This window comes from Penaeus vannamei, chromosome 23 (genome assembly GCF_042767895.1).
Source record: "Penaeus vannamei isolate JL-2024 chromosome 23, ASM4276789v1, whole genome shotgun sequence".
NCBI lineage: Eukaryota > Metazoa > Arthropoda > Malacostraca > Decapoda > Penaeidae > Penaeus > Penaeus vannamei.
Window position 1 is genome coordinate 39,938,687 of NC_091571.1, and position 25,886 is coordinate 39,964,572.

General features: G+C 53.3%; 1 protein-coding gene across 1 annotated transcript in view; it reads left to right on the forward strand.

The window, feature by feature from the left end:
• LOC113821461 (serine/threonine-protein kinase PLK1-like) overlaps nucleotides 1–25,886 on the forward strand; it is a 191,394-nt gene that overhangs the window by 100,446 nt on the left and 65,062 nt on the right. Inside the window, exon 2 of the mRNA XM_070137389.1 lies at nucleotides 22,082–22,189. Within this exon, the coding sequence (XP_069993490.1) occupies nucleotides 22,082–22,189 (108 nt within the window). The remainder of the gene's footprint in view (nucleotides 1–22,081; nucleotides 22,190–25,886) is intronic.

Genomic DNA, 25,886 nt, shown 5'->3' on the forward strand with positions numbered 1-25,886 from the left:
CGAGAGAGGGAGAGGGAGAGGAGAGAGAGAGAAAACGAGAGGGAGAGGGAGAGGGAGAGAGAGAGAGAAAACGAGAGGGAGAGGGAGAGGGAGAGAGAGAAAACGAGAGGGAGAGGGAGAGGGAGAGAGAGAAAACGAGAGGGAGAGGGAGAGGGAGAGAGAGAGAAAACGAGAGGGAGAGGGAGAGGGAGAGAGAGAGGAAAACGAGAGGGAGAGGGAGAGGGAGAGAGAGAGAAAACGAGAGGGAGAGAGAGAGAAAACGAGAGGGAGAGAGAGAGAAAACGAGAGGGAGAGAGAGAAAACGAGAGGGAGAGAAAGAGAAAACGAGAGGGAGAGAGAGAGAAAACGAGAGGGAGAGAAAGAGAGAGAGAGAGATTGCGTTCATTGCGATGCGTTTGGTCAGCTGAACGTGTTTTTAAGTCTCATCTGTAGTGTGTTCTCGATTGTTCCTTATTTGCATGTAGGCGCAGCCGCAGTATTTAACTCGCACGCGTGTTGTATGTTAATATTTGCGTAGAGTGTCGGAAGAATTTATTTTTTAACAAGTTTCTTTTGTCTCTTTCCAGGTGAGTGAGGTTGCCGGGGCAGGCGGGCCGCGAGGACGCGCTGGGCAGAAAGGTTTAACGCCACCGTGTTTGTGCTGCGCTGTGTGCGCTGCTCAGCCGCCGTGGAATCACGCCGCCCTCCGCGCCGAGTCGTGTGCGCCTGGATGCGCCAGGGGGCGGGGCGCGGCCGGCCGGGGTGTGCGGGGTCTCTGCTTCAGGGGTTGGAGGCTTGTGAGGCAGCGTGAAGGCAAAGGCAAGCGCAGTGAAAAAAAAAGAAAAAAGAAAAACATGAATGCAGATATGTACCTGTGCGTATAGGAACACCAATGGAAAGTGCTATGCATGCATATGAATGTAAATGTATATGTATATGTATGTCTCCCTCTCCCTCTCTTCTAGTATATCTCTTCTTTTCTCACTGTCCCTTCTTTTTGTCCAGTTTTCACTTCGTATCTCTATCCTCCGCGTTCGCGCGATTAATGGGCCCTATATGGAGGGAGACGGATTTCATATTTTACTCAGGCAGTGATGTGGTGATCATTAAATCATTAGATTACCGATTCCCGCAGTTAATTGGCGGAAGCGCGGCCTGTTGTGATCGCAGGGGGTTTGAGGGCGGCCGGGGATGCGTCTGCGGAGGAGGGACGAAGGACGAAGGACGAAGGACGGGCTGCGCCGCGACGGGAAGGGCTTTCCCTGGGGGATGGGAGGATGCGGCCGCCTGTGGCCTCCTCTGTGGCCTGTCTGTCAGACAGACAGGCAGATTGATCGACAGATAAACCTACAGACTGATAGACCCACAGATAGACAGAGATTGGCCGACAGACAGACACAGATAGATTGACCCACTAACAGATAGACAGACACGCACACAAACGCATACATCCACACAGACATATACGGATGGATGCTGGAATGTATATTATAAATGCGTTATATGTACACATACACAAAATGTTTATGTAGAGCTGTATATATTAAATGACTCGACCGTTTCCCTCGTCGATATACAAAGGCAAATGATTCCCCAATCTTGTCGATCCCCGTAATGGAGCCGCCTCCATAGCAGCGCCGTCCCTCGGGAGACACTGGCCCATAAACGGTGATTCGCGCCCTATAAGCAGGCTTTCAGCTCACCTTCTCAGCGCCCACCCTGTCCGAATCCCTGCGCGACGGCTTAGGCGGGAATCCGGGCGGGAGAAGGCTTTTTAAAGTTCAGCGATCGAGGAGTGGCCGGGAAAGGGACGATTTGAAGTCGGAGGCTGGCGACGTTTTGAGGACGACGATGACCTTAAGAGATGAAGGGAGAGAAGGTACGGTGCGTGCACGAGATGGGACAGTGCTTTAAGGGACTGAACTACAGCAAGGGGCCTGTGGCGATGTAAATGCAGGGGAAATGTTGAAGCGTGAGCGCTGAAGAATGAGGAGACAAAGATTATGTGAAGTTAACGAGGAATACTGAGGAGGAATGCGAGGGGGGAAATCGCAAAACATTACTTGAGGAAAGACATGAAACACGACAAAGAAAAGCACAGAAAGTACCTAGTAAGGTTACAGCTCATCACAGGTCAGCTCGCTATTACTCTTAATGAGTATTGATGACTGCTCTGTGCCAGACGCAGCCAGCTTGAGTCGTCCCTGGGGTCGTGTGCGAATGGGTCGTCCTGTCGAGTCCACACGAGGTCACCGGGACGACTTCGTCTCGGTGTCTCTGTGCACCGTAATTTGAGACGCCAGCGGGAATGGTGGTGATAATGCCATTAGTTATGAGATATGGTCGTTAATACCACGTCCAGACTTATGGTTTCGTTGAGGATTATCACTGCAGGGCGAAAGGTTTTGCAGGCTACGTGTCTAGTGAAAGATAAGCAGTTTGGTAGGATTGAAAAGACCGCTTCGTTGGACGTGGCGGGGCAGGCGAGTGGGTCTGCCTCGTCCGAAGACAAACAGCAGGGAAATGGCTCGGGTTCAACGCCAGAGCAGTTTCGCCGAGTTCGCTTTCGACGGATGTGAAAGACTGAAAACTAAGCTTCTTATACTAGTAAGAAAGTGGTTTTGGATGGGCTGTCGATCGGCCCCAACGGGTTTTGAATGCCTGCCGCTGCTGTTTATGGCAGGCAGGATGAGCCTCGCTCAGAACTCTGGGTTAGGAAGGCCTTGTCCTGTAATTGTTTCGCCCTTCTAAGTCTATGGCTGTTTTTTCCATCTTTTTAATGGGATAGTGGGTGATATATGTTTTATTGCATTTGCCAGAATGGAAGGATGTAAAAGGTTCTTTGACTAGATGCGATGTTTCTTCCTGGATATATTTGTGGATCAAGGGGAGTATTAGTTGTCCCTCCGACGGCGATCGCCTGAGCACCGGCGAGGGAACCGATTACGGTTACGCCACTCTGTATTCCGCGAACTTCCGAGTGTCATCGGTGAAGCACTGCCAGGGTGACAGGCCCTCCTCCGGTCATCGCGGACTGTTATGGAGTCATGCATGTGTTTGGTTAATGCATGTGGGACGAGGCGAGACTACCAACCCGCGCATGATGGCCGGAGGGCAGCTGAGGAGAGTGGGTGGGACGGGCATGATCATAGCTCATGCACTCGGCGAAGGGACGCCCTTCGTGTCCCGCATCGTAGGACGCGTGTGGCGAGCGTGGGGGCCAAGGCTGGAGATGGGCGTCGCGCATGTCTCTGCTTCCATGGCCGGACGGCGTAGCCATGGAGAGGCATGTTCTATTCCACCTACGAAATATGGCAAAGAAGTGTCGGTGGAGCGGCTAGCCTCCCCCCTCCACGCATTCAAATAAGGTGTCGGCGCTGACGCAGCACCAGACGTTTTTTGGGAAAAGTCCGATCTGCGCGAGGGTACGCGGACGGGTTCGTTTAAAGCGTCCAAAGGTTTACGAGGTGTCCGTGCAAGGGCGCCTCATGAGGGCGGCTGCTTCCCGAGGGAACGTTCGGGCCAACACGGTAGCTGGCGGGGTGATAATCTGGCTCGGTACATGCGCCGTTAACATTTTGATGATCACCTTAAGGCGCACACACCAAGGTAATGACTCGCCGCCGCAACTGGTTCGGGCCTGATGGCTAGATCACCTGTCGGAGGCGCTGATGGCGGCCTCGACGTGCCACCAGCACTTGAGTTGGCGGGTGTGCTTGGGCTGAGGAGGGAGCGACGTGCGCCCGTGTGGCGGAGGCGATGACGCCTCGCTCGGTCCTGCGTCGGGTGCGTGGGAACGGAATGCCTCGCTGGGGCGCCGCCGTTTTTTCGCTCGCCGTTATGATGAACACTGGTAGCTGCTGTCGGTGCGGAGATGGCGGGGCGCAGCGGCAGTGTTGTCAAGTAGGAATTAGTAGAGTAGTGCCCGCCCGCGCAGGGGGAATGGCGGGGCCTTGGCGAGGGAGAGGGCGTTGCTTGGCACTGTTGGAAGGAGCCGCTGTGGCGACGGTCTCTAGAAGCTGTGTAGGGGCCTCGTGTAGCAGTGTCCGGTCCCGGCGGGAGTGCAAGGGCCGCCAACAACCCTGTTGTTGGGTAGGGCGGCGCGGCGGAGGTTGCCAGGTAGAGGATAGTGTCACGGCTTGGGTACGGACCTCCGCCCGCCACTCAGGGTGCTCGAGGCGCTGCCCGAATTTATCATCGTCTTAAGGGGCCGTAACTACCCAGATTTTGGTTACGGCATTTGCATACAAAGGAGATGAAATGTTAGGCGCAAGGTCTCGTGGGTCTTGTAGAATTAAAAGACCCGCACAGGTTTTATTCTGCTGGAGAGGAGGATTAAATATCCCAAAGGTAGTGGAGACTTTTGCGAATCTGGACTGTTAAAGACTGAGAGTTTCAACCATTACAACGGGAAAAATTGTTGCAGGGATTATTGAATAACGGGATGAAATGGGGCTTTCCTGGCGGACATCGGCCGGGCTGCGAACGTTCGCAGGAGACGCTCTCGGGCGACGCGTGATGCGCAGGCGCGGGGCTGCTCGACCAGGTGAGAGATTGCCATCTGCGGCTGCAATTTAGGGCGTAGGGCGCCAACGAGGGGCGTCTGTGGTTCACCTTGGGTTCTGCCACCAAGACTTCGGGTGACGCCGCGACCGCTGCCCAAGAAGCTCCCTCGTTTCCACATTTGCATATTTCTCTTCAGTGCACGGATGTTAGTCTGAAAAATCTTACGAACAGTGCGGGATGATTTGCTTGGAATCTTTGTTAAATAATGTTTTTGTTAATTTATGATAATTCCATACAACATATTGATCTGGGTTGTACACTATTTTCGCCAAATGCAGAGCATTGCCAGATGCAGTTGCAGCTCCAGCACTGTCTGCACGACGGACATGCGATCGTGTCGGCACAGGAGACGCCGCTCGCTCGACGTCGCTTTAGCGTCAGCCAAGATGCTTATTGGGAGCGACGCAACCCCAGCAGTCCGCGATGAGGCCCCGTCGGAAGCCTCTCGGTTGGCCCGCATGGCCGGCAGCGGGGCGGGGCAGTGCCAGGCGGCGCGGGGAAGCAGGCACTGAATTTCTGCTCTCCACGCTTCTGCTTTATCGTCGGCGGGTCAGTATAGTGTGTTTTCTCGGTGGAATACAGCGAAGAAATGACGATGAGGAGGTGAGGAGAGGGAGGGGAAGGGAGGGAAGTCCTGGTAAGGGTAAGAGAAGGGTAGGGAAAGGGAAGGGGAAAGGGAGGGGAAGGGGACAGGAGTGGAGCTTCGTGGCTCGGGGCAATGCGTGAGCCCTTCGTAACCTCCATCTTGACCTCGCTCTTCCAAGCCGATCGGGGGGGGGGGGGGGTGGAGTTTTTCTTCCCCCCCCGCCCCTTCCCTTCTCCTTTCCCCTTCCCCTTCCCCTTCCCCTTCCCCTTCCCCTTCCCCTTCCCCTTCCCCTTCCCCTTCCCCTTCCCCTTCCTTTGCCTACACTGCCTACCCTTCCCATTTTTTGCTTCTATCCCTTCCCTTCCCTCCCCTCCCCTCAATTTTCTTCCTTTGCTTTCTCTTCTCTCCTCTTCCTTCCCCCTCCCTTTCCCTCCTCTGTCCTTCCTTTCAGTATATATACTCCTCCCATCCATTCCGTTCCTCTTCTCTCCTTCCTTCGCGTCTCGCCCCTCCTTGCCTATCCTCCTCCTTTTCCCGTTTCTTCTCTTCCCTTCTATTTTGGTCCAATCCCTTCCTCTTCATTTATTTTAATTTCCCTTACATCCTCTCCCATTTGGTTTCCCTCTCCTATCCTCTCCCCTCCCTTTCCCTTCCCCTTCCCTTCCCTCTCCTCTCTCCTTTCCTTTCCTTTCCTTTCCTTTCCTCCCCTCCCCTCCCCTCCCCTCCCCTCCCCTCCCCTCCCCTCCCCCTCCCCTCTTCTCCCCTCCCCTCCCCTCCCCTCCCCTCCCCTCCCCTCCCCTCCCCTCCTCTCGTCTCGTCTCCTCTCCTCTCCCTTCCCCTCCTTTCCCTCTCCCTCTCCCTCTATCTTCCTGCATCGTCTCCCCATTCGCGAGGCCCAATCAGAGTCTTCATCGACGCTTCCCGCCTGACACTTGTTCCTGCAAACTCTGTTTCATTCTCCGACGTTTATTAATGTTGTGTTTCGCGAGAGTTAAGAGCGATGTATTCGCGCGTGATTTTATTAGACTTGGTATCTGAAGGGTCACTCTCTTTGGGGGGTGTTTTTGCGACCGGAGATTGAGCGCGGATGGCCTGGGCCGGTCAGGAGCAGGTTGCTGGTTCTGGCCCAGTCAAAGCACCGGAAATTTCACTTGTGCTTTCTCGGAAATTGGATATGTTGTCTTTTTCTTTGTTTGGTCTCGTTTATGGCGGCAGCGAGGAAACGTCAACCTGCTAAACGGTAAGTTAGAGGGAGAGGGGAGTAGTCCTATAGTTGCTTATATACATGTTTTTCTCATTCTCTCTCCACCGTCTTCCTTTCTTATATCTGTCATGGCATTTATGTCAATCATATGCCAACGCCATTGATTCACCGGGCGACAGGCCTCTCACACTGTCCACATGCAATGACACGACGCTATTGAACTGTCCTGTCCATATTTGCGGCTTCCCTTGTGTCTGTGTGTTTCTGTCGATGGCGTTGCAACAAAGGAAGACGAGAATTGGTTCGCGGCCTGTTGCTAATTGCAAAGAGGCGCTGTGTTGCTCCTCTCCAGAAAGCATTAGTGAGACTAATCTCTTGAGGAATCTCGGAAGTTCTTGTCGAAAAAATACGACATAATGAGGCAAGTTCCCAGAGCAAGATCTTCGAATAGCACTTTCCTCGCGTGGCAGACCTGCGTTAGGGATCACCGCTCTTCGTCGCGGGAAACACGTTTGTTGGCATCAGAGTTTTCTTTCGCGACTCGGAGGAAGACAAAGAGGAAAGGGAGTATGCCGGAGGGCCTTCTGATCGCGGGACGCCCTGTTTCCTACGCGGGTGTCCGCCTGAGGGCACGAGCCAAAGCTTCTGGCAGCGGCGCGGCGGGGCACGTCCGAGGCTGCAACAAACGGCCCCCGCGAGGCTCATCACGCGGTTAGATCAGCGTGAAAGTGCCCGCGATCTTAATTAGAGTAACTTTGTAAGGAGTGAACAGGGACAGGGATGTGAGTGTGGTGAGAATAGCGAAGGAGAAAAGAACGGATAAGAAGAAGCCTAATAACAGAGAGAGAAAGATAAAGGTGTAGAAGGGAAAGCAAGAGAGAAACCCAAGGCATTGAATCGAGATTTGGAGCCATTTTTCACGCTGCTAGTCACTTGGGATTCGGAAAAAATCTGGGAAAAGGAGCCTCGACTGCCGTAGGGAGATTAATGGTTAGGCGCCAATGAGGGGGGCGCCCCCGAAGGTCGTCCGCTGATCAGCCTCCGGCCTCGCAGCTCGGACGTTGCGCTCGTAGACACAGGCAGGCAGACGCGCGTCCTGTCTCCCGTTCTCCCCTCGCAGCTCATTTCCTTCTTCCTATCCATCGCCATCTCCCTCTTCTCCCTCCGACGTAGTCTCTCTTTTTCTTTTTTTTAGATTTAAGGAGACGGCGCTGGCGCACCTCCTTTATCGCTGCGAGCGGAGGTCGGATCAGAACTTCGTGAATATTTAACGCGAAAAGAGGCATTACGAGACCCCCCCCCCTGGTTCTCATGTCCTCCCATCCCCCCTGTAAGCCCCGCCCACTTCTCGTGCCCTCTGACCAGGGGCGGGCAAGCAGCTAGGCTTGTAATATCTGGAAATAGGCCTATATTCTCGGCGCGTTAGAGGAAGATCGTGGAAATATGTGGTGGGCGGGTACGTGCATATTAGGGTGTCTGGGCCGGGGCATTTGTGTGGTAATGGCGTGTCGGGGGCACTCGTTGCCTGCGCCTGGGCTGCAGAGCAATCGGTGGGTTTGTGTGTCTGCGTCGCCTCGAGGGGCGTGGCGCCTGGACCCGAGGGGGGGACGCACGGGGCTGGCGGGAAGGGAAACAAGTAGCTGCTGCTGACAGTTCTTTTTGCAAGAGTGAATTTTTCGCAAGAGTGAATTTCGTGTGCAAGGGCGTGGAAAAGGCAACGATAAGATAATTTATGCGAAGTGGAAAAGTGAGTGCCAGGCGATGGGCCCGACGAGTTTGCGACTTCCGAAATTTGCATTACGAACCTGATAGCGGCTTAACTTGCGCGCTGTTAACACGGTTTCCCACGTGAGTATAGAATTCGGAAAGTAATCTTGTTCTTTTTAACTTTAGCGACAATTTGGATCTAATTTTCGCCGGCAGTGAAGTTGGGGAAGGACGGGGGGGGGGGGGTCAAATACTGGTTAGAATTGGTAGTCTGATGCGCGAGAGAGGAGGCTTGCAAGTGGAGGTGTGAAAGTGGGCTGGGAGTGGAGGTAAGAATGAGAGTGAGAATGGTAGAGATGGAGATGGAAAAGGAAATGTGTGAGACTGGTTGAGATGGAGGTGAGAGTGGAAGTGGTGGAGGTGGAGGTGAAAGGAAGGGGAGGGAGAAGATGGGAGTGGATATGGGCTTGAATGTGGGGTCGGAAGTGAAGGTGCAGGTGGAGGTGAGAGTGAGAGTGGAGGTGGTGGATATGGAGGTGGTGGTGCAGGTGATTGCCTTTGCAAGAACCGGAGTGATGCTTATGTAATGACTGCATATTGTGGATGGTTATCGCTGATAAGGATTGGCGGAGTAGGAAAATTCACTCTTTTTCTCTCCCTCTACCTCTCCCTCTCCCTCCCTCCCCCTCCTTCTTCCTCTCCGTTCATTTATCTGCCTGTGTCTGTGCATTTATGTATGTGTGTGCTTGGGTCCTGACGTACGAGTTGAGCCTCGGATATGCCTGGCGACCATCGCTCCGACCTTCTTACTAATCTAATAACCTCCGTAAGGAACGCAGAGCCATAAAAGGGAAATCCCAATCTAAGTTAATCCCTTGATCAAGAAAAAGCAGCAGCAGCGCCATAAAAAGGGGCCGCAGACTTAGCATTCGCTCGCCATCGGCCGCGAGGTGTTCTGTCGTCTCGGGAAATATATGCCAGAAAATGTTGGGTGTCGGCTGACGATTTACTGGTCGAGGGCGCGCACAATTTCTGCCGCAGGTTTGGGGGGAGGGGGAGGGGGCGAAATTGCGACGGTGTGTATGCTGCTTTGGTGGGTGGGGGCAGGGCGGGAAGGGGAGGGGTGGAGGGCGCGGGCGGGGGGATGGGATCGGCGGGTGGAGGGAGGTGCGTGGCTGACGCTGAGATCGTGGCGGGAAAATATTCTGAGCAAATATTGAGTGTGAGCTTTCGCGGGGCGCATGTGAAGGGAGGCGGTATTTCAGGGCATTATTCTGAAAGGATGCAAGACCATGCATTATTTCCCCTCTTTTTAGTGCTTGGTTTGTTGCAAGTTGGGTTGACAGGTAGAGATGGTGGCCATGGGGATTTGATGGTTATTCTGATAGTGATGAAGGTAAGCATTGTAATGCTGTAATGTAAAAATTAGAGTAATTCTTTGTTTGACTGGGACATGTCTCCAACAATCAGCAAGCGGATAAGAGGTGTGGTATAGTGCATTGATAACGGCAGGAGGCGTGCTCGCTTGCCCTATTGATTAAATCTTAAATGATGATTCGTCATAGAAATAATAACCAGTGATAATGAATAAGACAAGACAGTCTTTAGAATAATTGCATTGATGGCAATAATAATGCTGATAAGGGTAATTATAAATGAAATAAAAGTAGTACGAAGTAGTGCATCATATCGTAAATTGATGTCAAAAAATCGTGACAAGACGTCAGAGAAATCTGAGGCGAAGACCGGGAGTCCTCGAGAGGAAATGGCCCTCGAGAGGCAGCATTAAGAGGATTCGGGGCTCGGAGGCGGCGGCGAATCAGGAGGCGGGGCCGACCGGCGAGGCGCTCTTAAAGGCGGGCTCGAGGAGGCGCTGCTGGGGAGGGGGCGCGGAAGACGATGAAAGGGGGGAAAGGGGTAAGAGAAGGGCTTGATAAAAGATAAGAAGGAAGAGTGAGGATGAGGAAGAGATTGAGGAAGGGCTGGGGACAGGTGAAGTGGCGGAAGATCGCACTTCATGAAAACGCTTGTGCCGATTTTTGACCCTCTGTGAAAGAGGAAAAGGAAAAGGGGAAAGGAAATCGGCCGCGGGACGAAGGAAAGGCCGAGGCGAGAAGAGAGGGAAACGGGAAGCATAACATCGCGAATGGCGTCGTCAGAAGTACTTCGACGGCGAAGGATGGCCGCGGGAGAGGCGGCGCGTCGCTGGAGGATTGGGGAAGGAAGAAGGAAGATGCAACGCCATCCTCCCAATGCAAGAGAAACGTGGCTGAGGTGTGATGGTGAATGTGGCATGTGCAGCACGTTGTAGCCTGAGTAAGAAAAAGGAAACGGGGGGCTTGGGGGATTGAAGATTTTCAAAGGCCGTGTTTGGCGGTTCGAGTAGCTTCGGTTCCCCAGCGTGGGGAGGGACCGGGTAGTCGGAGTGAGGGCATATGTATCGAGATGCCCTTCTCAAGACTGACACTGAGCTTCCGTTCGCAGAAGAAACTGCGATCAGCCATTCGCCTTCCCATGCCCCTTTTCCTTGATCAGTAGTTATGACTGCCGCCACCAGAGGGCTTTCTCCGGAGCCGTCGCCCTTCGAGTGAGGCCCCCTCCTTTCTCTCCTCCCCTCCCTCTCCCTTTCCCCTCCTCCCCCAACCCCTCCCTCGCAGCCCCCGAGTTGCAGGTGCAAAGGGCGAGGCGGGAGGGTTAATGATGAGGCTGCTGGATGTTCTGGGTCAATTTGGTGGCTGAAACCTGGAACACGGCAGAGGCTGCTGGATGCGCCACGCTCCGAGTTCCTTAAAGCCTCTTTCCCTTTGGCCTGTTCTTTCATTTCCTGGAGTCTCATGTTGCTCGTCTTGCGCTTCGCTTGTTGCTTTTTGCTCTTGTTGTCATTTTTACACTGATTGTATCCGTACGAGGGCGTTGCAGTCTTCCCCGCGGGGAGGAGAGGCGAGGCAGTTGCATGATGGGGAATTATCTCCCGACTCATTAGGGACGCGAGCCTGCGAAGCGCGCTCGAAGTGCTCGCTCTCTGCTGGCGGATTTCCCTCGAGGTTGATTTATACTGCGGATGCTTTGTGCTCCTCTTTTCTTCGATTTTTTGTTGTTGGATTGCTCTATCCTCCTCTTCCTCTTCCTCTTCTTTTTTCTTTTCTCTCCTCTCCTTCCTCTTCTTCCTCCTCCTCCTCTCCATCCACTTCTTCCTCCTACTCCTTTTCGTCCTCTTCCTCCTCCCCGTCTTCTTCTTCCTCCACCTTTTCGTCTTCTTCCTCCTCCTCCTCTTCGTCTTCTTCTTCCTCCTCCTCCTCTTCGTCTTCTTCCTCCTCCTCCTCCTCTTCGTCTTCTTCCTCCTTCCTCTTCGTCTTCTTCCTCCTCCTCCTCCTCCTCCTCCTCCTCCTCCTCCTCCTCCTCCTCCTCCTCTTCCTCCTTCCCCTTTCATGCGGGATTTGCGTTTTCTTGACGCCGTCTCCGGAGCCTCGGTGACGGAAGTGGTCTTGTCTTCCTCCGAGACATATCGAAGGGTGTGAGGCTTGTTGATGCTGATAGTTTTAAATTTCAGTAAGGTTATCTATTTATAGACAAATTTAAATTATATATGTATGTAAAGTGTTATATATACATCTTGATATTCACTTGATAAGCGAATAAAAAACTTGTATATATGTTTATATATGAATATATTGTGTGCGCTTGTATGCGTGTGCATGTGCGTGCGTGCGTTTGCGTGTGCGTGCAATACTACAGTATTGTATTTCATGCAAAATCTTACATTTTTTCCTACAAAACTATTTTTGAATATCTTTGAGTAAATGTTTGATGAAGTATAATATTCTCCCCACTAAATGGTCTAGAAAAGTAGGGGTACGTCATACACGCTTGCAAATACAATATGTTTATATATATATATATATATATATATATATATATATATATATATATATATATATATATATATATATATAATGTGTGTGCGTGCGTGCGTGCGTGCGTGCGTGCGTGCGTGCGTGCATGTATTTATGTACATTTGCGTATGTCTATACTATACCTGCCTATTTTCTTACAAGTATATTTCGCTGGCATTGGTTCTAACAGATGGCCGTCGCCGAGCGGCCCCGAGCGGCCGGTGTGGATTCCCCTCGGCCGGAGACCCGCTCGACCCGCGCCATTTTGCGCCGCTTTACGGGCCTCGTTTCCCGCGCGGCGAAGTGTTGTAAAGACTTTGAAAGTGCTCTGCTTATGTCATTATTCCCGTGTTATAGTTGTGAAAGTCTAGAAGAACACTTCCTGGCACGGCAGAGGCAGGGCTTTGAATTCTCTCGCGCCTGTTAACAAAAATAATTATTTTCAAAGTGAACAATCGATTTGTTACTGATCAGTGGGCATTTCTTCGCGATAATCGTGGATGTGTTCGCTGCAATCGATGCTCTTATCTTCCGGATTGGTCGGCAGCCCATGGATGCCCCCCCCCCCGTTTTTTTTCGTTTTCCTATTTACTTTCGTCTTTGCTACCGATAGATATGTCTTTCCTGCGTTTCTCTTCCCTGCCATAGCTGCCCCCCCCCCCCTCGTTCCTGCCTCCCCCCTCGAGCGGCCCGCACTCGTCTGGAGGGGGGGGGGGCACCTCTAATGGCCCAGTCAATCTCGCTGTGGCGGGAGGCGCGTTATTTACGAGGCAGATGGAGATCTTGTGCAGACGACCCATTTCGCCACGGCGTCAGGTTCGGTTTTGGGATTTGCTTTTTTAACACATACACACACATCCACGTGCGCGCGCGCGTGCACACACGCACGCACGCACGCACACTTTTCTTCCTCGAGAGCAGTCATTATCTTTGCTTAAGCTTCCCGTCATTAGAAGAAACCTTCAATGATGTGGACTTTTCCTTTCATGTGCTGCTGCTGCTGCTCGTTATCATGTCTGCGTGTTTATCCTTCCCTCCTCTCCTGCCCCGTTCCCTGCGCCCCGTCAGCGGTTCCGTGGGAAGCCTGTGAGAGGAGGGCGAGGAGTGGGCGGGGAAGGGGGCGTGTTTCACAGACGAAGGAACCGGATATATATTCACGGGCGTTCGTCATTGTCTGCGCGGGCGGGATTAAGCATGGCGGCGCTGCGTGTATGGCTGTGGAAAACTTTCCTTTGTCCAATTGGCCCTGTAGAGCGGTGTGGAGGCACCGCCTTCCCGAAAAAGAACAAAGGAAGGAAAGTGAAGCAAAAGGGTGTTGCGAGCAGCGTCAACAGCGTCACCCGAAGCAGGGAGTCCGCGGGCCGCAGTACCCTATAATGGATCCAGTAGGTTTATGTGCCGCCGTACTTGGCCCTCTGCCCGCACCGCCCCCCCCTCTTCCGTTTCCTCTCCCTCCGCTTTCCTCCTGCTCGTCTGTCGCTGCCGTCTCCTCACTCCGGTTCTGTGGGCTTGCTCTCCTTCCTACCTCCTTCATTCTGGCGGTTCCAGTTCTTTCTCCGATTCCCTCTCTTCCTTAGTTCTTCCCCCTGCTTTCTCCTCTTCTTCTTCCTCCTTCCCTTCCTCCTCTTCCTCCTCCCCCCTCCTCTCGCTTTCTCCTCCTCCCTTTCCTCGCCCTACCCCCTCCCCTCCCTCACCCCTTACTACTACTACTCCTCCTCTTCCTTCTTCCCCTTCCTCTCCCTCCTCCTCCTCCTCCTCCCCTTCCTCTCCCTCCTCCTCTTCCTCATCTTCCTCTCCCTCCTCCTTCTCCGCTTTCTCTTGTCTCCTCCTCCCCTTCCTTTCCCACCTCCTCCTCCGCTTTCTCTGCCTCCTCCTCCTCCTCCTCCTCCCCTTCCTTTCCTTCCTCCTCCCCTTCCTTTCCCTCCTCCTCCTCCTCCCCCCTTCCTCTCCCTCCTTCTCCTCCAGATCCTCCTCCTCCTCCCCCACCTCTCCCTGTGCCTTCCCAAGGATCCCTTTCCCCGCCCTCCCCCGCACTTAGGACTGGATCGTTGGTGCAGCAAGTGCGGGATTTGCTCCGGCTGGAATCCCTCCGCTGAGAACACCCAGTCTTGTGTTCCTATCGCCAAACGGGGCTTACGGTTAACGTATCTGAGGAGGAGGAGGGAGGGGCAGAGGGAGAGGGTGGGGCAGGGAATGGGAATGGAAGAGTAAATGGGAATAGGAGAGAGAAGAGGAGGAGAAGAAAGTAGAGACAAGCGAAAAGAGAAGAACTTTGTTTGCTGCTTGTGTCGTTGCGACCGACGTTTCTATTGGTCGGGCGGCCAGAGCTCGATGACGTTTATTTTGACATTCTATCTACGCTTTATTTATTGTACAGTGTCTTTTACGTATTTTCTGATATTTCATAGTTAAATGTCATGGAAACACCTTTACTTTAATTTCATTTCACTTGTGTACATTTTCTGTTCCAAAGATCCGCTTTGCTTCTGTTTGTTCCTCCTCCTTTCATGACCTCCTTGGCCCCTCTCTCTCCGGAAAGGAATTAGGGCGACAGTTTAGTCCAAGACCAATACTTGGCCACTTGGCAGTCTCGAGAGATTTTTTATTGCTGAGATTTATCCTCGGAGGAAGTGATATTTTTCTTTCCTCTTTTCCTCTGTCGAAAGATGAAAGTTTTCTCTCCTAATTCTTTCTGCATTTTCAGAGGTTGTGGAGGAGTGGGGGGGGGGGGGTAGTTCGTTAGTTTGAAGCGTGTCTTGGCAGCCGCCCGTCGTCTGTAGGCAACTGAGGCTGGAAGAGGTTTGGGCCAAGGCCCAGGCTCAAAGTTCAGAGCCCAAGGCCTAAGGCCCAGGGCTCAAGGCTCGATAGTGTGATGGTTGACTGAATATTTGTGTGGATAAGTATATCCCCTCATTTCGCATTCTCTCCGTCATGTTTGGCATGTAATGGCATTTTTTTTTTTATTTCCTCTTATGTTTGGGGATCACATCATTTTTTTTTTGTCATAGGTGAGTTCTTTCACTTTCCTGAATCACAGTCAACGATTTACTCTACTTTGTCATTTAAGAACTTTGCACTTCGCCCTCTCGCCTCCCTCGCGTGACGGCGCCGCGCCCTTGCATCAGCGCCCCTTCACGACCTGAGTACGCCCAGTACACTCGAGGGCCCTTGGGAGTTACATCAGTGGCCTCAGTGCCTCCGGTCGGCACGGAGGCCGGGGCGCGTGCCGCCGCCGCCGCCGCCGCCGCCTCCCCGCGGGCGGCTGTCCCTGCAGGCGCGGCGAAGCACGTGTCCGTCCGCGCTTGTGTGGACTGAAGAGAATCGTTCGAGTTCCTCCTTTGTCTGAGAGGCGGGCGGGGGCGGGGAGTAGCGTGAGGATTGTGTACTTGAGGCTTTATTACGCTAATGTGCAGGTATTGATTACCTCACGGAGGCTCTGTAGCGACGTGCCGTTGTCATAAAGTGGAGCTCAGTGGAGGTGCTACTTGAGGCGCTCTCGAGCCCGAGATGCTGCGAGTCCTCCTTCAGGCTTTTTCTCTCTGCCTCTTCTAAAACGCCTCATTTATTTGATCTGATTGATGCTACAAAGTTGCATGAACATTGACTTTTTCTTCACATTCTTGAGTTTTGTTATATCACTTTTCCTTGGTCGATATCTGTGTGGGAGCGAGGGCTAGAGAGCATCTTTTTTGTGTGAAGAAGCCTGTGTCGTACTATTGCCGCCTTTACTTTATCGTCCTCATTTTCGTTCGCTCATCACCATCATCACTATCAGTCTTCCACTTCATTTACCACTGCTGCTCTTTCTATTCCTTGTTACCCTTAGATTACATTTCTTGTCGCCCTTTTCTTTCACTTTCTTCGCTGTAAGAAGCGCACATTTTTGCAAAGCCGAAACAAGGAAGTTGCCTTGACGCGACGAGAGCCGTGTCGGGGCAGCAGGCGAACGGCACAGGAAGGAAGGGCAGCACTTGAGGTCGTCCGCGCACCCGACGGAGGAGGCTGTCGTGTCCTTTCCGCGCCGGCGGGTTAGGACTTTTTGTGCCGAAGTAGCCGACGGTGGACTTGGCGAAAGCGCGTCGTTAAAGGAACGCGTTATGAGTTCTGGCTTCATGAACACGCATGGCGCTGCGCGTGGGAAGCGCTGCGACTTGGCAGTTCATGGCACAGTTGTCGGGACCAGCACGCGGTGACGTGGTGTGCGCCGTGCCGTCCGTACCTCCTCGCCTCCCCGTCCTTTGTTTCCTCGGGCACCAAGGGGGCCGTCGTCGGCGCCCGCAGCCCCGGCGGATGATGAGAGGGCCGCGGGGCTTCGCTTTTGCCTCGCCGTCGGACCCTGGGCAGCACATGAGGACACGCGGGGCGGCAATTTGCTCGGCGCTTTTTCCCTTCGCAGCGAGATAATGACTCTCGAATGAGTTACGGAGTTAGAGCTTGTTATCTGCCTCTTGCTGTAGGGGAAGCAGCTTTATCGCTGTTTTATTACAGGCTTTGATACTTGGCTATGAAAAACATGGGTATAAATGTGGTATATGTACGTGCGTTCTTCGTTGTCTCAGCCGGTGTAGAATCGCCTTTGTACATGGCTCATCGTCGAGAAGGCTCGCTAACAACCAGTAATAGTCTGCGGGAAATTAAATCTTAATTTAGCGGAGCTCTGCGCCCGTCTGCGCTCGGATACACTTGTGAAACCGGAAGCGCTGCGTGGCGAGGAGCCCCGCTCGGCTCTCCCTCCTCTGCACCTCCTTCACCCCCTCCCTGATCCTTACTCTGTCCTCCTCATCGTTACCAATCATCCTACATCCCTCTCTCTCTCCCACCATCTTCCCTCTTTCTCCTCTTCTGCGGCTGCTGCTCCTTCCTTCCCTCCTAATCTGCTCTTCATCACTCTCTCCCTTCTCTCCTTTCCCCTTCTTCGTCTCCCATCTCAACCTCCTTTACCATCGCTCACCACCTCTTCCTCTCCCTCCCCTCACCTCCTCTCCTCCTTTTTCACCCTCCCCCTCTCCACCCCCCCCCCCCCCGGAATTCAACGAAGTGCATTCCGCAGCTTGCAACATCTCCAGGTATTTTCTTGTGCAGATGGTTTAAGCAGGGGTTTTCTGGTCTCAAAAATACTTGGCTAATTAGTTGATCGAGAATCTGCGCCATCGGGAGCCGGGGGCGTCCGCAGGGAACCTCCGGGGGCGTCCGCAGGGAACCTCCGGGGGCGCAGCGTTCGTTCCCCAGCCGTCTTGCCCGTGGCGCAGATAAGGGAACTGTTAATGAAAGTGAAATGTCATTAATCGGCTGACTGGCCCAGGGGCGTCGGGCATCTGATGCCCACCAGATTACGTAAGTCGCGACACTGCCCCACCTCGGAGCCCTAAGCGTTGTTCCTCGCTCGCCCCTAAGGCATCGCGACGACGGCGGCGACCCAGCCGTCTGCGGCCGGGCGTGTCTAGGGCGCCCGAGGCCCCTCCCTCCGCCTGTCGTGGGAAGCGCTGCGGGCCTTCGTCTGCGAGCTGCGAATGGGGTGGGAATAGGGGGGGGGGGCGTTGGGTTAGGACTGGCAGGTGTCGAGGGGGAGACTCGTTTCCAGTGACAATTGCTGCAAAAGCTGTGGCAGTGGCGGTGATTGTAGGCTGATAGGAGTACCATGGTAGGAATAGTACCGATTGTGGGAGAATCGTCCCGACAATGAGAATAAAAATGCCAACTGTAATGCTAGTGCGGCGGTGAGGATAATTATCCTAATGATGATAATGATAGATAAAATTGATATTGTTGATGTTAGAATAAAAATGATATAAAAATGTTGCGATGTACAATAATGACATTGATGACGGGGATAATGAATTATAGTGACAGTAGCAAAATGATGATTATGATATTGGTAAGGTCAGCGATGAAACTGGTTATATTATCACTGTTGATATTATTATTGTTGCTATTGTTTTTATATCATCAACAACATCGTTATCGCCATTGGCTTCGTCGACATATATCATTATTAGTCTTCATCAGTCCTAATTAGTCACCATGTGTGCTGTGCTGGCGCAGTGGTAAGGTGCTGGTCTAGCAATCTTGCGGACCTGCGTTCAGTCCCACGCCCGGCCAGTGAGTGGTATCCCCGGCCATACCTTGCACACAGGGGAAGATTTGGGCAAAATAAGCAGACTTACAGTAAGTCACAGCAAAGAATATCCATTGTAACAAATGCAATTAAAACTGAAAACTGAATCATTATCAATATTGTTTTCTCATATTCATCAGCGTCAGTATGTAAGGTCATAAGAATTGTAATATGATGATAGAGGCCCTCGTAGCATTTGATATTGTGATAATGACAATTTTCAGGAGCAAGAAGGGAGTTCAGCCGTGTGAGGAAGGGCCGTGAGACGCTCCTCCTCCTCGGCGGCAAGGAGTCGAGGGGCGCCGTCGCTCTCCTCGCCGAGGCCGCCCATAAAACCTCAATATCGTCACTCGTTCCGTAGACTTATTGCGGTTAAAAGCTCGGCAGGAGCGCGGTTATACGTTGCCAGCTTGGAATGGGGCGGAATAAGAATAAGACGTAGAGGAGAAGGGGCAGGGAAGGAAAAGGGGACGATGGAGGTGGTGGTGATGATGGTGATGAGAAAGAAGAAAAGCGGTAAGAGAGGGTGTGAGAATCAGAATAACGAAGTAGAGCGAGTAAGAGGATGCAAAGGGTGGAAGAGGGATAGGAAGTCGTGAAGGCGACGTGGGATCCGGATGCGGTGTCCGATTCGGGATCGTATCTCGCGACGGGCGAGGCCCTTCCGGATGTGGGTCAGCCGACGGGGGCAAAGCGCCGATGCAGTTCGGCCGCTCTCGAGGGACTCGTCTCCTCGCTCGCTGTTTCATCGGTGACCCCCGCCCACCCCCGCCCAGCCACCCGCCCACCCCCAGCCTCCCCCGGACGCGAGAGGCCGGGATTTCGGCTCCGTCGTAGTATGCATTGCGCCCTCCTCCACTTGCGCCCCACTTTCCTCTGCACTCCACTTTATGGCGTCTTTCCGCGCCCTAAAGGCCAGTCCACTCAGGGGCTTTATGAGCAGCGCGTCGCCGGGGCAGCTATCCTTCGACGGAGGGTGTGAGGGGCGGGGAGGGCGGCCTCCTGTGGCGGCGGAGGGCGCGAGGCTGCCTCTTGGCCTTGTTAGGCGGGTCGTGAGCGCGGAGGGGGGGGGGGTGTTAACGGGGTTATGCTTTCATGAGAGCGCGGTGGTGGTGGCGAGGCGTTGCGAGGGAAGGAGGGAAGGAAGGAAGCGGAGGCGCTTGAGGAGTGGCTGGAATCCGGCCTTCAGCATGCGTAGGAAAGCGGCAAGGGAAGGCGCGCTGATAAAGAAGGGACACAAGGAGTAGGCGACTTGTAATTCCCAGAAAGCCCGGCATCGCAAGCGCGACCACACACCAATAGATGTTTAGAAATTGTTGGTCAACTGGTCCACTGAGCCCTGCAGAGGAGGTGCGGCCGCCGGTGCTGGCCCGCCTCCTCCGTGACTTTTTCTTGCTTTTCTAATCTTTCCTTTCCCAGTCACTAATTCCATCGCTGATTCTTGTTTCCCTCGATGATTCCAGTTTTCTTGTGTTCGATTATCACATGTTGATACTTTTTTATTCAACTTTGTTATGCGGTTTTCTTTCTTCACGTAAAAATCCAATACTCTTATTTTACCGCCCAGCCTTCCCCCCTTGGCAGCGCCGTCCTGCTTATGAGCATCCTAGAATGCCCGGAATGTTTCCCTTTTACTCTTCATGCTGCACCGCGCGGTCTGCCCCGCGACCCGCACGGATAATTGCAGGCCGCCGCGCCGTCTCGGCCGGAAACAGCCTCAGCGGAGGACGGCCAAACGACCCTAATATACTGACGTTTCGGAAGGTCACGAGTGCGCATGTTGTTGTTTTGCGTGGGGGTGGGGGGGTGGGGGGTGCTCTCCTTCCCGGTGGACATGGCTTCTCAGCCCGGTCTGTCAACCACGGCCTTCCAAGTGGCCCGGCGGCGAGCGAGGCCCAGGGCATTGTGGCACCGGATGCTGGCACACGACCGCTCTCATCTCGCCATGAGATTGATGTGGGAATAAAGTGGATGGGACATTAAGGAGGAGGCGGCTCGGGGATGCTGCCCAGAACAGGAGCAGTGGGCCGCGGGCGGCGGCCCCTCGCCACAGTTTGGCGCTTGGAGGCTGGGGTTAGTCCTGTTTTCCCTCTCCCCCTCCCTCGCTCTCCCCTCCCTTCCTCTCCCCCCCCCTTGCCCTCTCCCTCTCTCTCCTACTCCCATTCCCTCTCCCTTTCCCCTCCCCCTCCCATCCCCCCCTCCCTCCCTCCCTCCCTCTCTCTCTCTCTCTCTCTCTCTCTCTCTCTCTCTCTCTCTCTCTCTCTCTCTCTCTCTCTCTCTCTCTCTCTCTCTCTCTCTCTCTCTCTCCTTCTGTCATACCCTTTCCACCTCCCTCTCCCCCTTCCTATCCTTCATCCCTCTTCCTTCCTCTTCACCTCCTTTGCCCTCTCTCATTCCCCTCCCCTCTCCGTCTCCCCCCCCCCCATTCCCTTTCCTTTTCCTTCTCCGCCTCCCATTCCTTTTCCTTCTTGGTGTCCCTTTCCTTTTCCTTCTCCGTCTCCCTTTCCCTTTCCTTCTCCGTCTCCCTTTCCCTTTTCTCACCTCTCCCTCCCCGTCACTTTCTCTCCTTTCTCTGTCGTCTTCCTCGCAGTCTTTCGCCTTTTTGGGCCGCCTCTTCATCTCCATTGCCTCGCGCAGAGCCGGCCGTTTGGTCCCATGTGGCGGCGGCCTTGGAATTAGGTCATGTGATTTGGAGGAAGGTCGTTTTTTTCTTGCTTCGCCTCAGATCAGAACATTGTCTGGAGAGTTTTTTTTTTTTCTATGCAAGTTGACATATGCTTTGATAAACGTAATCTTGGTCGTGGGTGTGGTTCGGCTGGTTCAGTTTAATCTAGTTAGGATGCGATTTTTCAAAAAGGTGTGGTTCTAGAATAACGGGACTTCAGTGTCGCATCTTTTGCATGTGAATTCCCATCGCGTGACCGCCGCTCAAGCTGGTTCGTAACGTTTGTCAGAATTTAACCTGCAGAAAATCATTACTGCGGAATAAGTCCATTTGGATTTGTGCGCCGTGGCAGACGGCGAGGGCGTCGAATGCCGCGGAACCGCTCGTCGGATTTTATGCCCCAGATTTCCATATCAATCCCGAACCACATCACGAAGGCCCAAGGCTTGTCGCCCGCCAGGAGGAGGGGCGAATTTCCCATCTCGACCGGTCGCGAAGGGCGGAGGAAGGGAGGGAAGGAAGCAAGAAGGGAGGGATGAGAGGAGGGAGGGCGAAGGGTCGGAAGGTGAGGAAGGAGCAGTAGGAAGGTGAGGAAGGAGCAGTAGGAAGGTGAGGAAGGAGCAGTAGGAAGGTGAGGAAGGAGCAGTAGGAAGGTGAGGAAGGAGCAGTAGGAAGGTGAGGAAGGAGCAGTAGGAAGGTGAGGAAGGAGCAGTAGGAAGGTGAGGAAGGAGTAGGAAGGTGAGGAAGGAGCAGTAGGAAGGGGCACAGACACAAAGAGACTGTACAGTCCCCGCGAACAAACGACGGGGCATCCATACGTAGCTGGACATGTGCCACGGAAAGTGCCTTTGTGTCTCCTTCTCACCTCCTCATCCTCTTTCTCCTTCTCACCTCCTCATCGTCTTTCTCCTCACCTCCTCATCGTCTTTCTCTTTCTCACCTCCTCATCGTCTTTCTCATTCTCCTCCTCTTTCTCACATCCTCATCCTCTTCTTTCTCACATCCTCATCCTCTACCTCCTCTTCTTTCTCCTCCTGCTCCTGCTTCTCCTTCTCTTCCTCTTCCTCTTCCTCCTCGTCCTCCCCCCTCTTCTTCCTCCTCCTCCACTTTCTCCTGCTACTGCTGCTTCTGCCTTGATTGACGGAGCCCTTCCATTATTAGACGCGGAATCCCTCGCAGTGACCTCTTGACAAAGTCCCTCTGGCGACGGCCATTCCTTCTCCTGATGGCGCTGGGGTGGTAGGCTGGCTGGCCCCTTTGCCCTCCCTTGAGTCTGTTGATTATATATACTTGTGTATTATGAATCACTTTTTGTGCTGTAGTCTCGTGTACTTTTGATCTTCCTGACTCCGTGTTTCCTCCCCAGGGTGGCTTCGCGCGCGTGCACGAGGTGACGGACCTGACCACCAGCAAGACGTACGCGGGGAAGATCATCCCCAAATGCCGGATCACGAAGCCGCACCACAAGGAGAAGGTGAGTCCGTCGTCTTGGGCGGCGTCCTGGCTTACTCATGTTGGGTTTTATTTGGTTTCATTTGATCGATGTCAATGCATGTGTCTACAGTCACTCGTGCTTTGTACTGTATTTCATTATATACGTTGACAAGCGCGTGCGGAAAGTATTCATATACATATAGCATGTACATGTGTGTGCATAGGCATTTTGCGTATGCATATATGTGAGTAGAATATTTAAACATGAAAAGCTCGTATTGATGACAGGGAAGGCTTGTGGGGTTTCAGACCAGATTGTTATATAATGAGCCACACTGAAAAAATCGAGATTTATACCACCAAAGGTGTCAGTGCAGGTCAAGATACAGCTAAGAAAGAATTAATAAAAGAAAGGCAGCTAATTACGTAAGAAAAACATGTTAGCTGACGTTTTAAATTTATCGAGTCGAAGAAGTTACAATCTCTGAAGGTAATCTATTCCAAAGTCTACAAATAGCATTAAAAAAGCATCTAGAAAACTGACTTGTAGACGATCGACTTACACATCAAATGTCATTCAATTGAGGGTCATAGAACTTCTAGTAATTCTTGCAGGTTGATAAAAATCAGGTAAAAACTTGTAGAGGGGATGTGAATTATCGGTTACAATCTTGTATAAAACTGAAAGAGCCCCAATAACTCTACGATGTCCAATGTCCAAATTTAAGTCAGGCAGGAGAAATTTAATGGAATTAAAAGAACGATCAAGCAGTCTTAAGTGTGAGTCTGCAGCAGATAACCACACACAAGAACAATACTCAAAATGAGGCAGAATAAAAGAAAAGAAGCACCTACGTGTAATGTTGCCATCTTCATAGATTTTCTTGCACTTGCGAATGATGCCTAACTTTGATGAAATTTGCCCGGGCCATATTCCTAATATGCAATTCAAATGTAAGCTTTAAATCAAAGGTTACACCTAAGAGCTTCAAGTTATCCACCGAAGTGATTAAGACTCCGTTAATCAGCAGACTTGGATACTGAGGCAACTGCGTTCGAGACCGACTCACAATCATTTCTTTAGACTTAGTAGGATTTAATTTCATGCCCCACCGAGAGCACCACCATTGAATCATCATCAGGTCTACAGTGAGACTGTCAGCTACGATTTGCCTAGTTGCCGGAGAAGGAATATCAGCATAGAGAGAAATATCATCAGCATATGCCAACATTTTTATTAGTAATGCCAGACCACATATCACTTGTATACATGATAAGGAGCAAAGGGCCAAGAAAAAAAAATGTGAAAAAGGAAGGAAAACAAGAACTGCAGGGATGTGCCTTCCTACATTAGGGAGATGGCTGAATTCAGGAATGTTGGGCACACAACTATGGCTACAATTCAGAGGGTCCACCTCAAGGATGCCGTTGGTAGCTAAACTACTCATCCGTCTTTGCTATGGCAGCAGGGATACCTAGAGCCCTTATGACATGAACACTCGTACGCTTATTTAGGACAGACAATAACCGGTGGTGTTCAAGTGAGAAGAATTAAGGGGGACATTTCCTCCACACCCTGGGTTCTCAAAGCCCAACCACGCTGCTCATCCGCTCATAGACCGTTGGCAAGTAAGGTTTTGCTAAGATATACCGCTTGGCACGGCGGAGGAAAGAGGCTATTAATTGACATGCTGGGAAGGGAATCGAAAAAAGTTGCGCGGGTCGGGAGGTGCGCCTCGGTGCTAGAGCGGCGGCCGACGGGGTGTCTGCGGACGGAGCGGATATCGCTCGTCAGTTTGGGTGGGAATCCGCGCCTGGCGACGGCGCGTGAAGATGAATGGCGAGTAGCGGCGCGGCCGAGCGGAGGCGCGTGTTCAGGGGAAGCGTTAATGGGCCAGGAGTTTCACCGCTACTATGTAGTTTCACCGTAAAAGAAAATAAGAGGAAAGGGGAAAGAAAAGAAAATGTTAGAAGCTTGGGCTGCTCTCCGCAGTGCAGTGGTGGCGGCGCGTGAAGCACCCAGGATGAGATTGCGGGGGGGCGGGGGGGGAGATCCTTGGGGACGAAAGGATCGGTTCGGAGGGGAGGGGGGGGGGTATTGACAGGCCGGGAGAAGGGGAAGGGGAAGGGAAAATGCGAGTGAGAGTGAGAGAGACGGAGGAAGTGAAGCAGGGGCGGTAAGTGCTGATGGTGGAAAGGAGAATGAAAGGGCGAGAGGTGCACCAAAATGAACCGACGAGTGTCAGGTGGGGCCTCTCAGCTGCCGCCCGGGGTCGAGCGCGCAGGCGGCAGTCGTGTCCCGCGCGAGGGATTCTGACGAGACCTGCGGTGATGAATGGAGGCGCAGGGACGGACTGCGGACGCGGAAGGAACGAACTTTTACAGCTGCTGCAATTTAGGTAATTTGTCGAGCCTTGTGATACATTGCGCGCGGCCTCTCGTATATAACGCCCGGAGTGCCTGCCCGCCTCTCGCTCCTCTCGTTTCTTCTTGCTTTCCTTCTCTCTTTGTTTGCTTATTTTTCTTTTTCTTTGTTTATTTATTTGTCTCTTTTTCTTTCTTTCTCCTTTTCTTTTTCCTTCTCCTTTCTTTCTTTTTCTTTTTCCTTCTCATTTCTTTCTTTCTTTTTCCTTCTCCATTCTTTCTTTCTTTACCTCCTATTCCGTATAATAGCAAATGTAAAGTTACAACAGCGACTAATGAAATTGCCGAAGAGAGCTTTATGCGAAGGCTCTCCATGGGAGGAGGGGTCTCCATGGGAGGAGGGGTCCCCATGGGAGGAGGGGTCCCCATGGGAGGAGGGGTCCCCATGGGAGGAGGGGTCCCCATGGGAGGAGGGGTCTCCATGGGAGGAGGGGTCTCCATGGGAGGAGGGGTCTCCATGGGAGGAGGGGTCTCCATGGGAGGAGGGGTCTCCATGGGAGGAGGGGTCTCCATGGGAGGAGGGGTCCCCATGGGAGGAGGGGTCCCCATGGGAGGAGGGGTCCCCATGGGAGGAGGGGTCTCCATGGGAGGAGGGGTCTCCATGGGAGGAGGGGTCTCCATGGGAGGAGGGGTCTCCATGGGAGGAGGGGTCCCCATGGGAGGAGGGGTCCCCATGGGAGGAGGGGTCTCCATGGGAGGAGGGGTCTCCATGGGAGGAGGGGTCTCCATGGGAGGAGGGGTCTCCATGGGAGGAGGGGTCTCCATGGGAGGAGGGGTCTCCATGGGAGGAGGGGTCTCCATGGGAGGAGGGGTCTCCATGGGAGGAGGGGTCCCCATGGGAGGAGGGGTCCCCATGGGAGGAGGGGTCCCCATGGGAGGAGGGGTCTCCATGGGAGGACGGGTCTCCATGGGAGGAGGGGTCTCCATGGGAGGAGGGGTCTCCATGGGAGGAGGGGTCTCCATGGGAGGAGGGGTCTCCATGGGAGGAGGGGTCTCCATGGGAGGAGGGGTCTCCATGGGAGGAGGGGTCTCCATGGGAGGAGGGGTCTCCATGGGAGGAGGGGTCTCCATGGGAGGAGGGGTCTCCATGGGAGGAGGGGTCTCCATGGGAGGAGGGGTCTCCATGGGAGGAGGGGTCCCCATGGGAGGAGGGGTCCCCATGGGAGGAGGGGTCCCCATGGGAGGAGGGGTCCCCATGGGAGGAGGGGTCCCCATGGGAGGAGGGGTCCCCATGGGAGGAGGGGTCCCCATGGGAGGAGGGGTCTCCATGGGAGGAGGGGTCTCCATGGGAGGAGGGGTCTCCATGGGAGGAG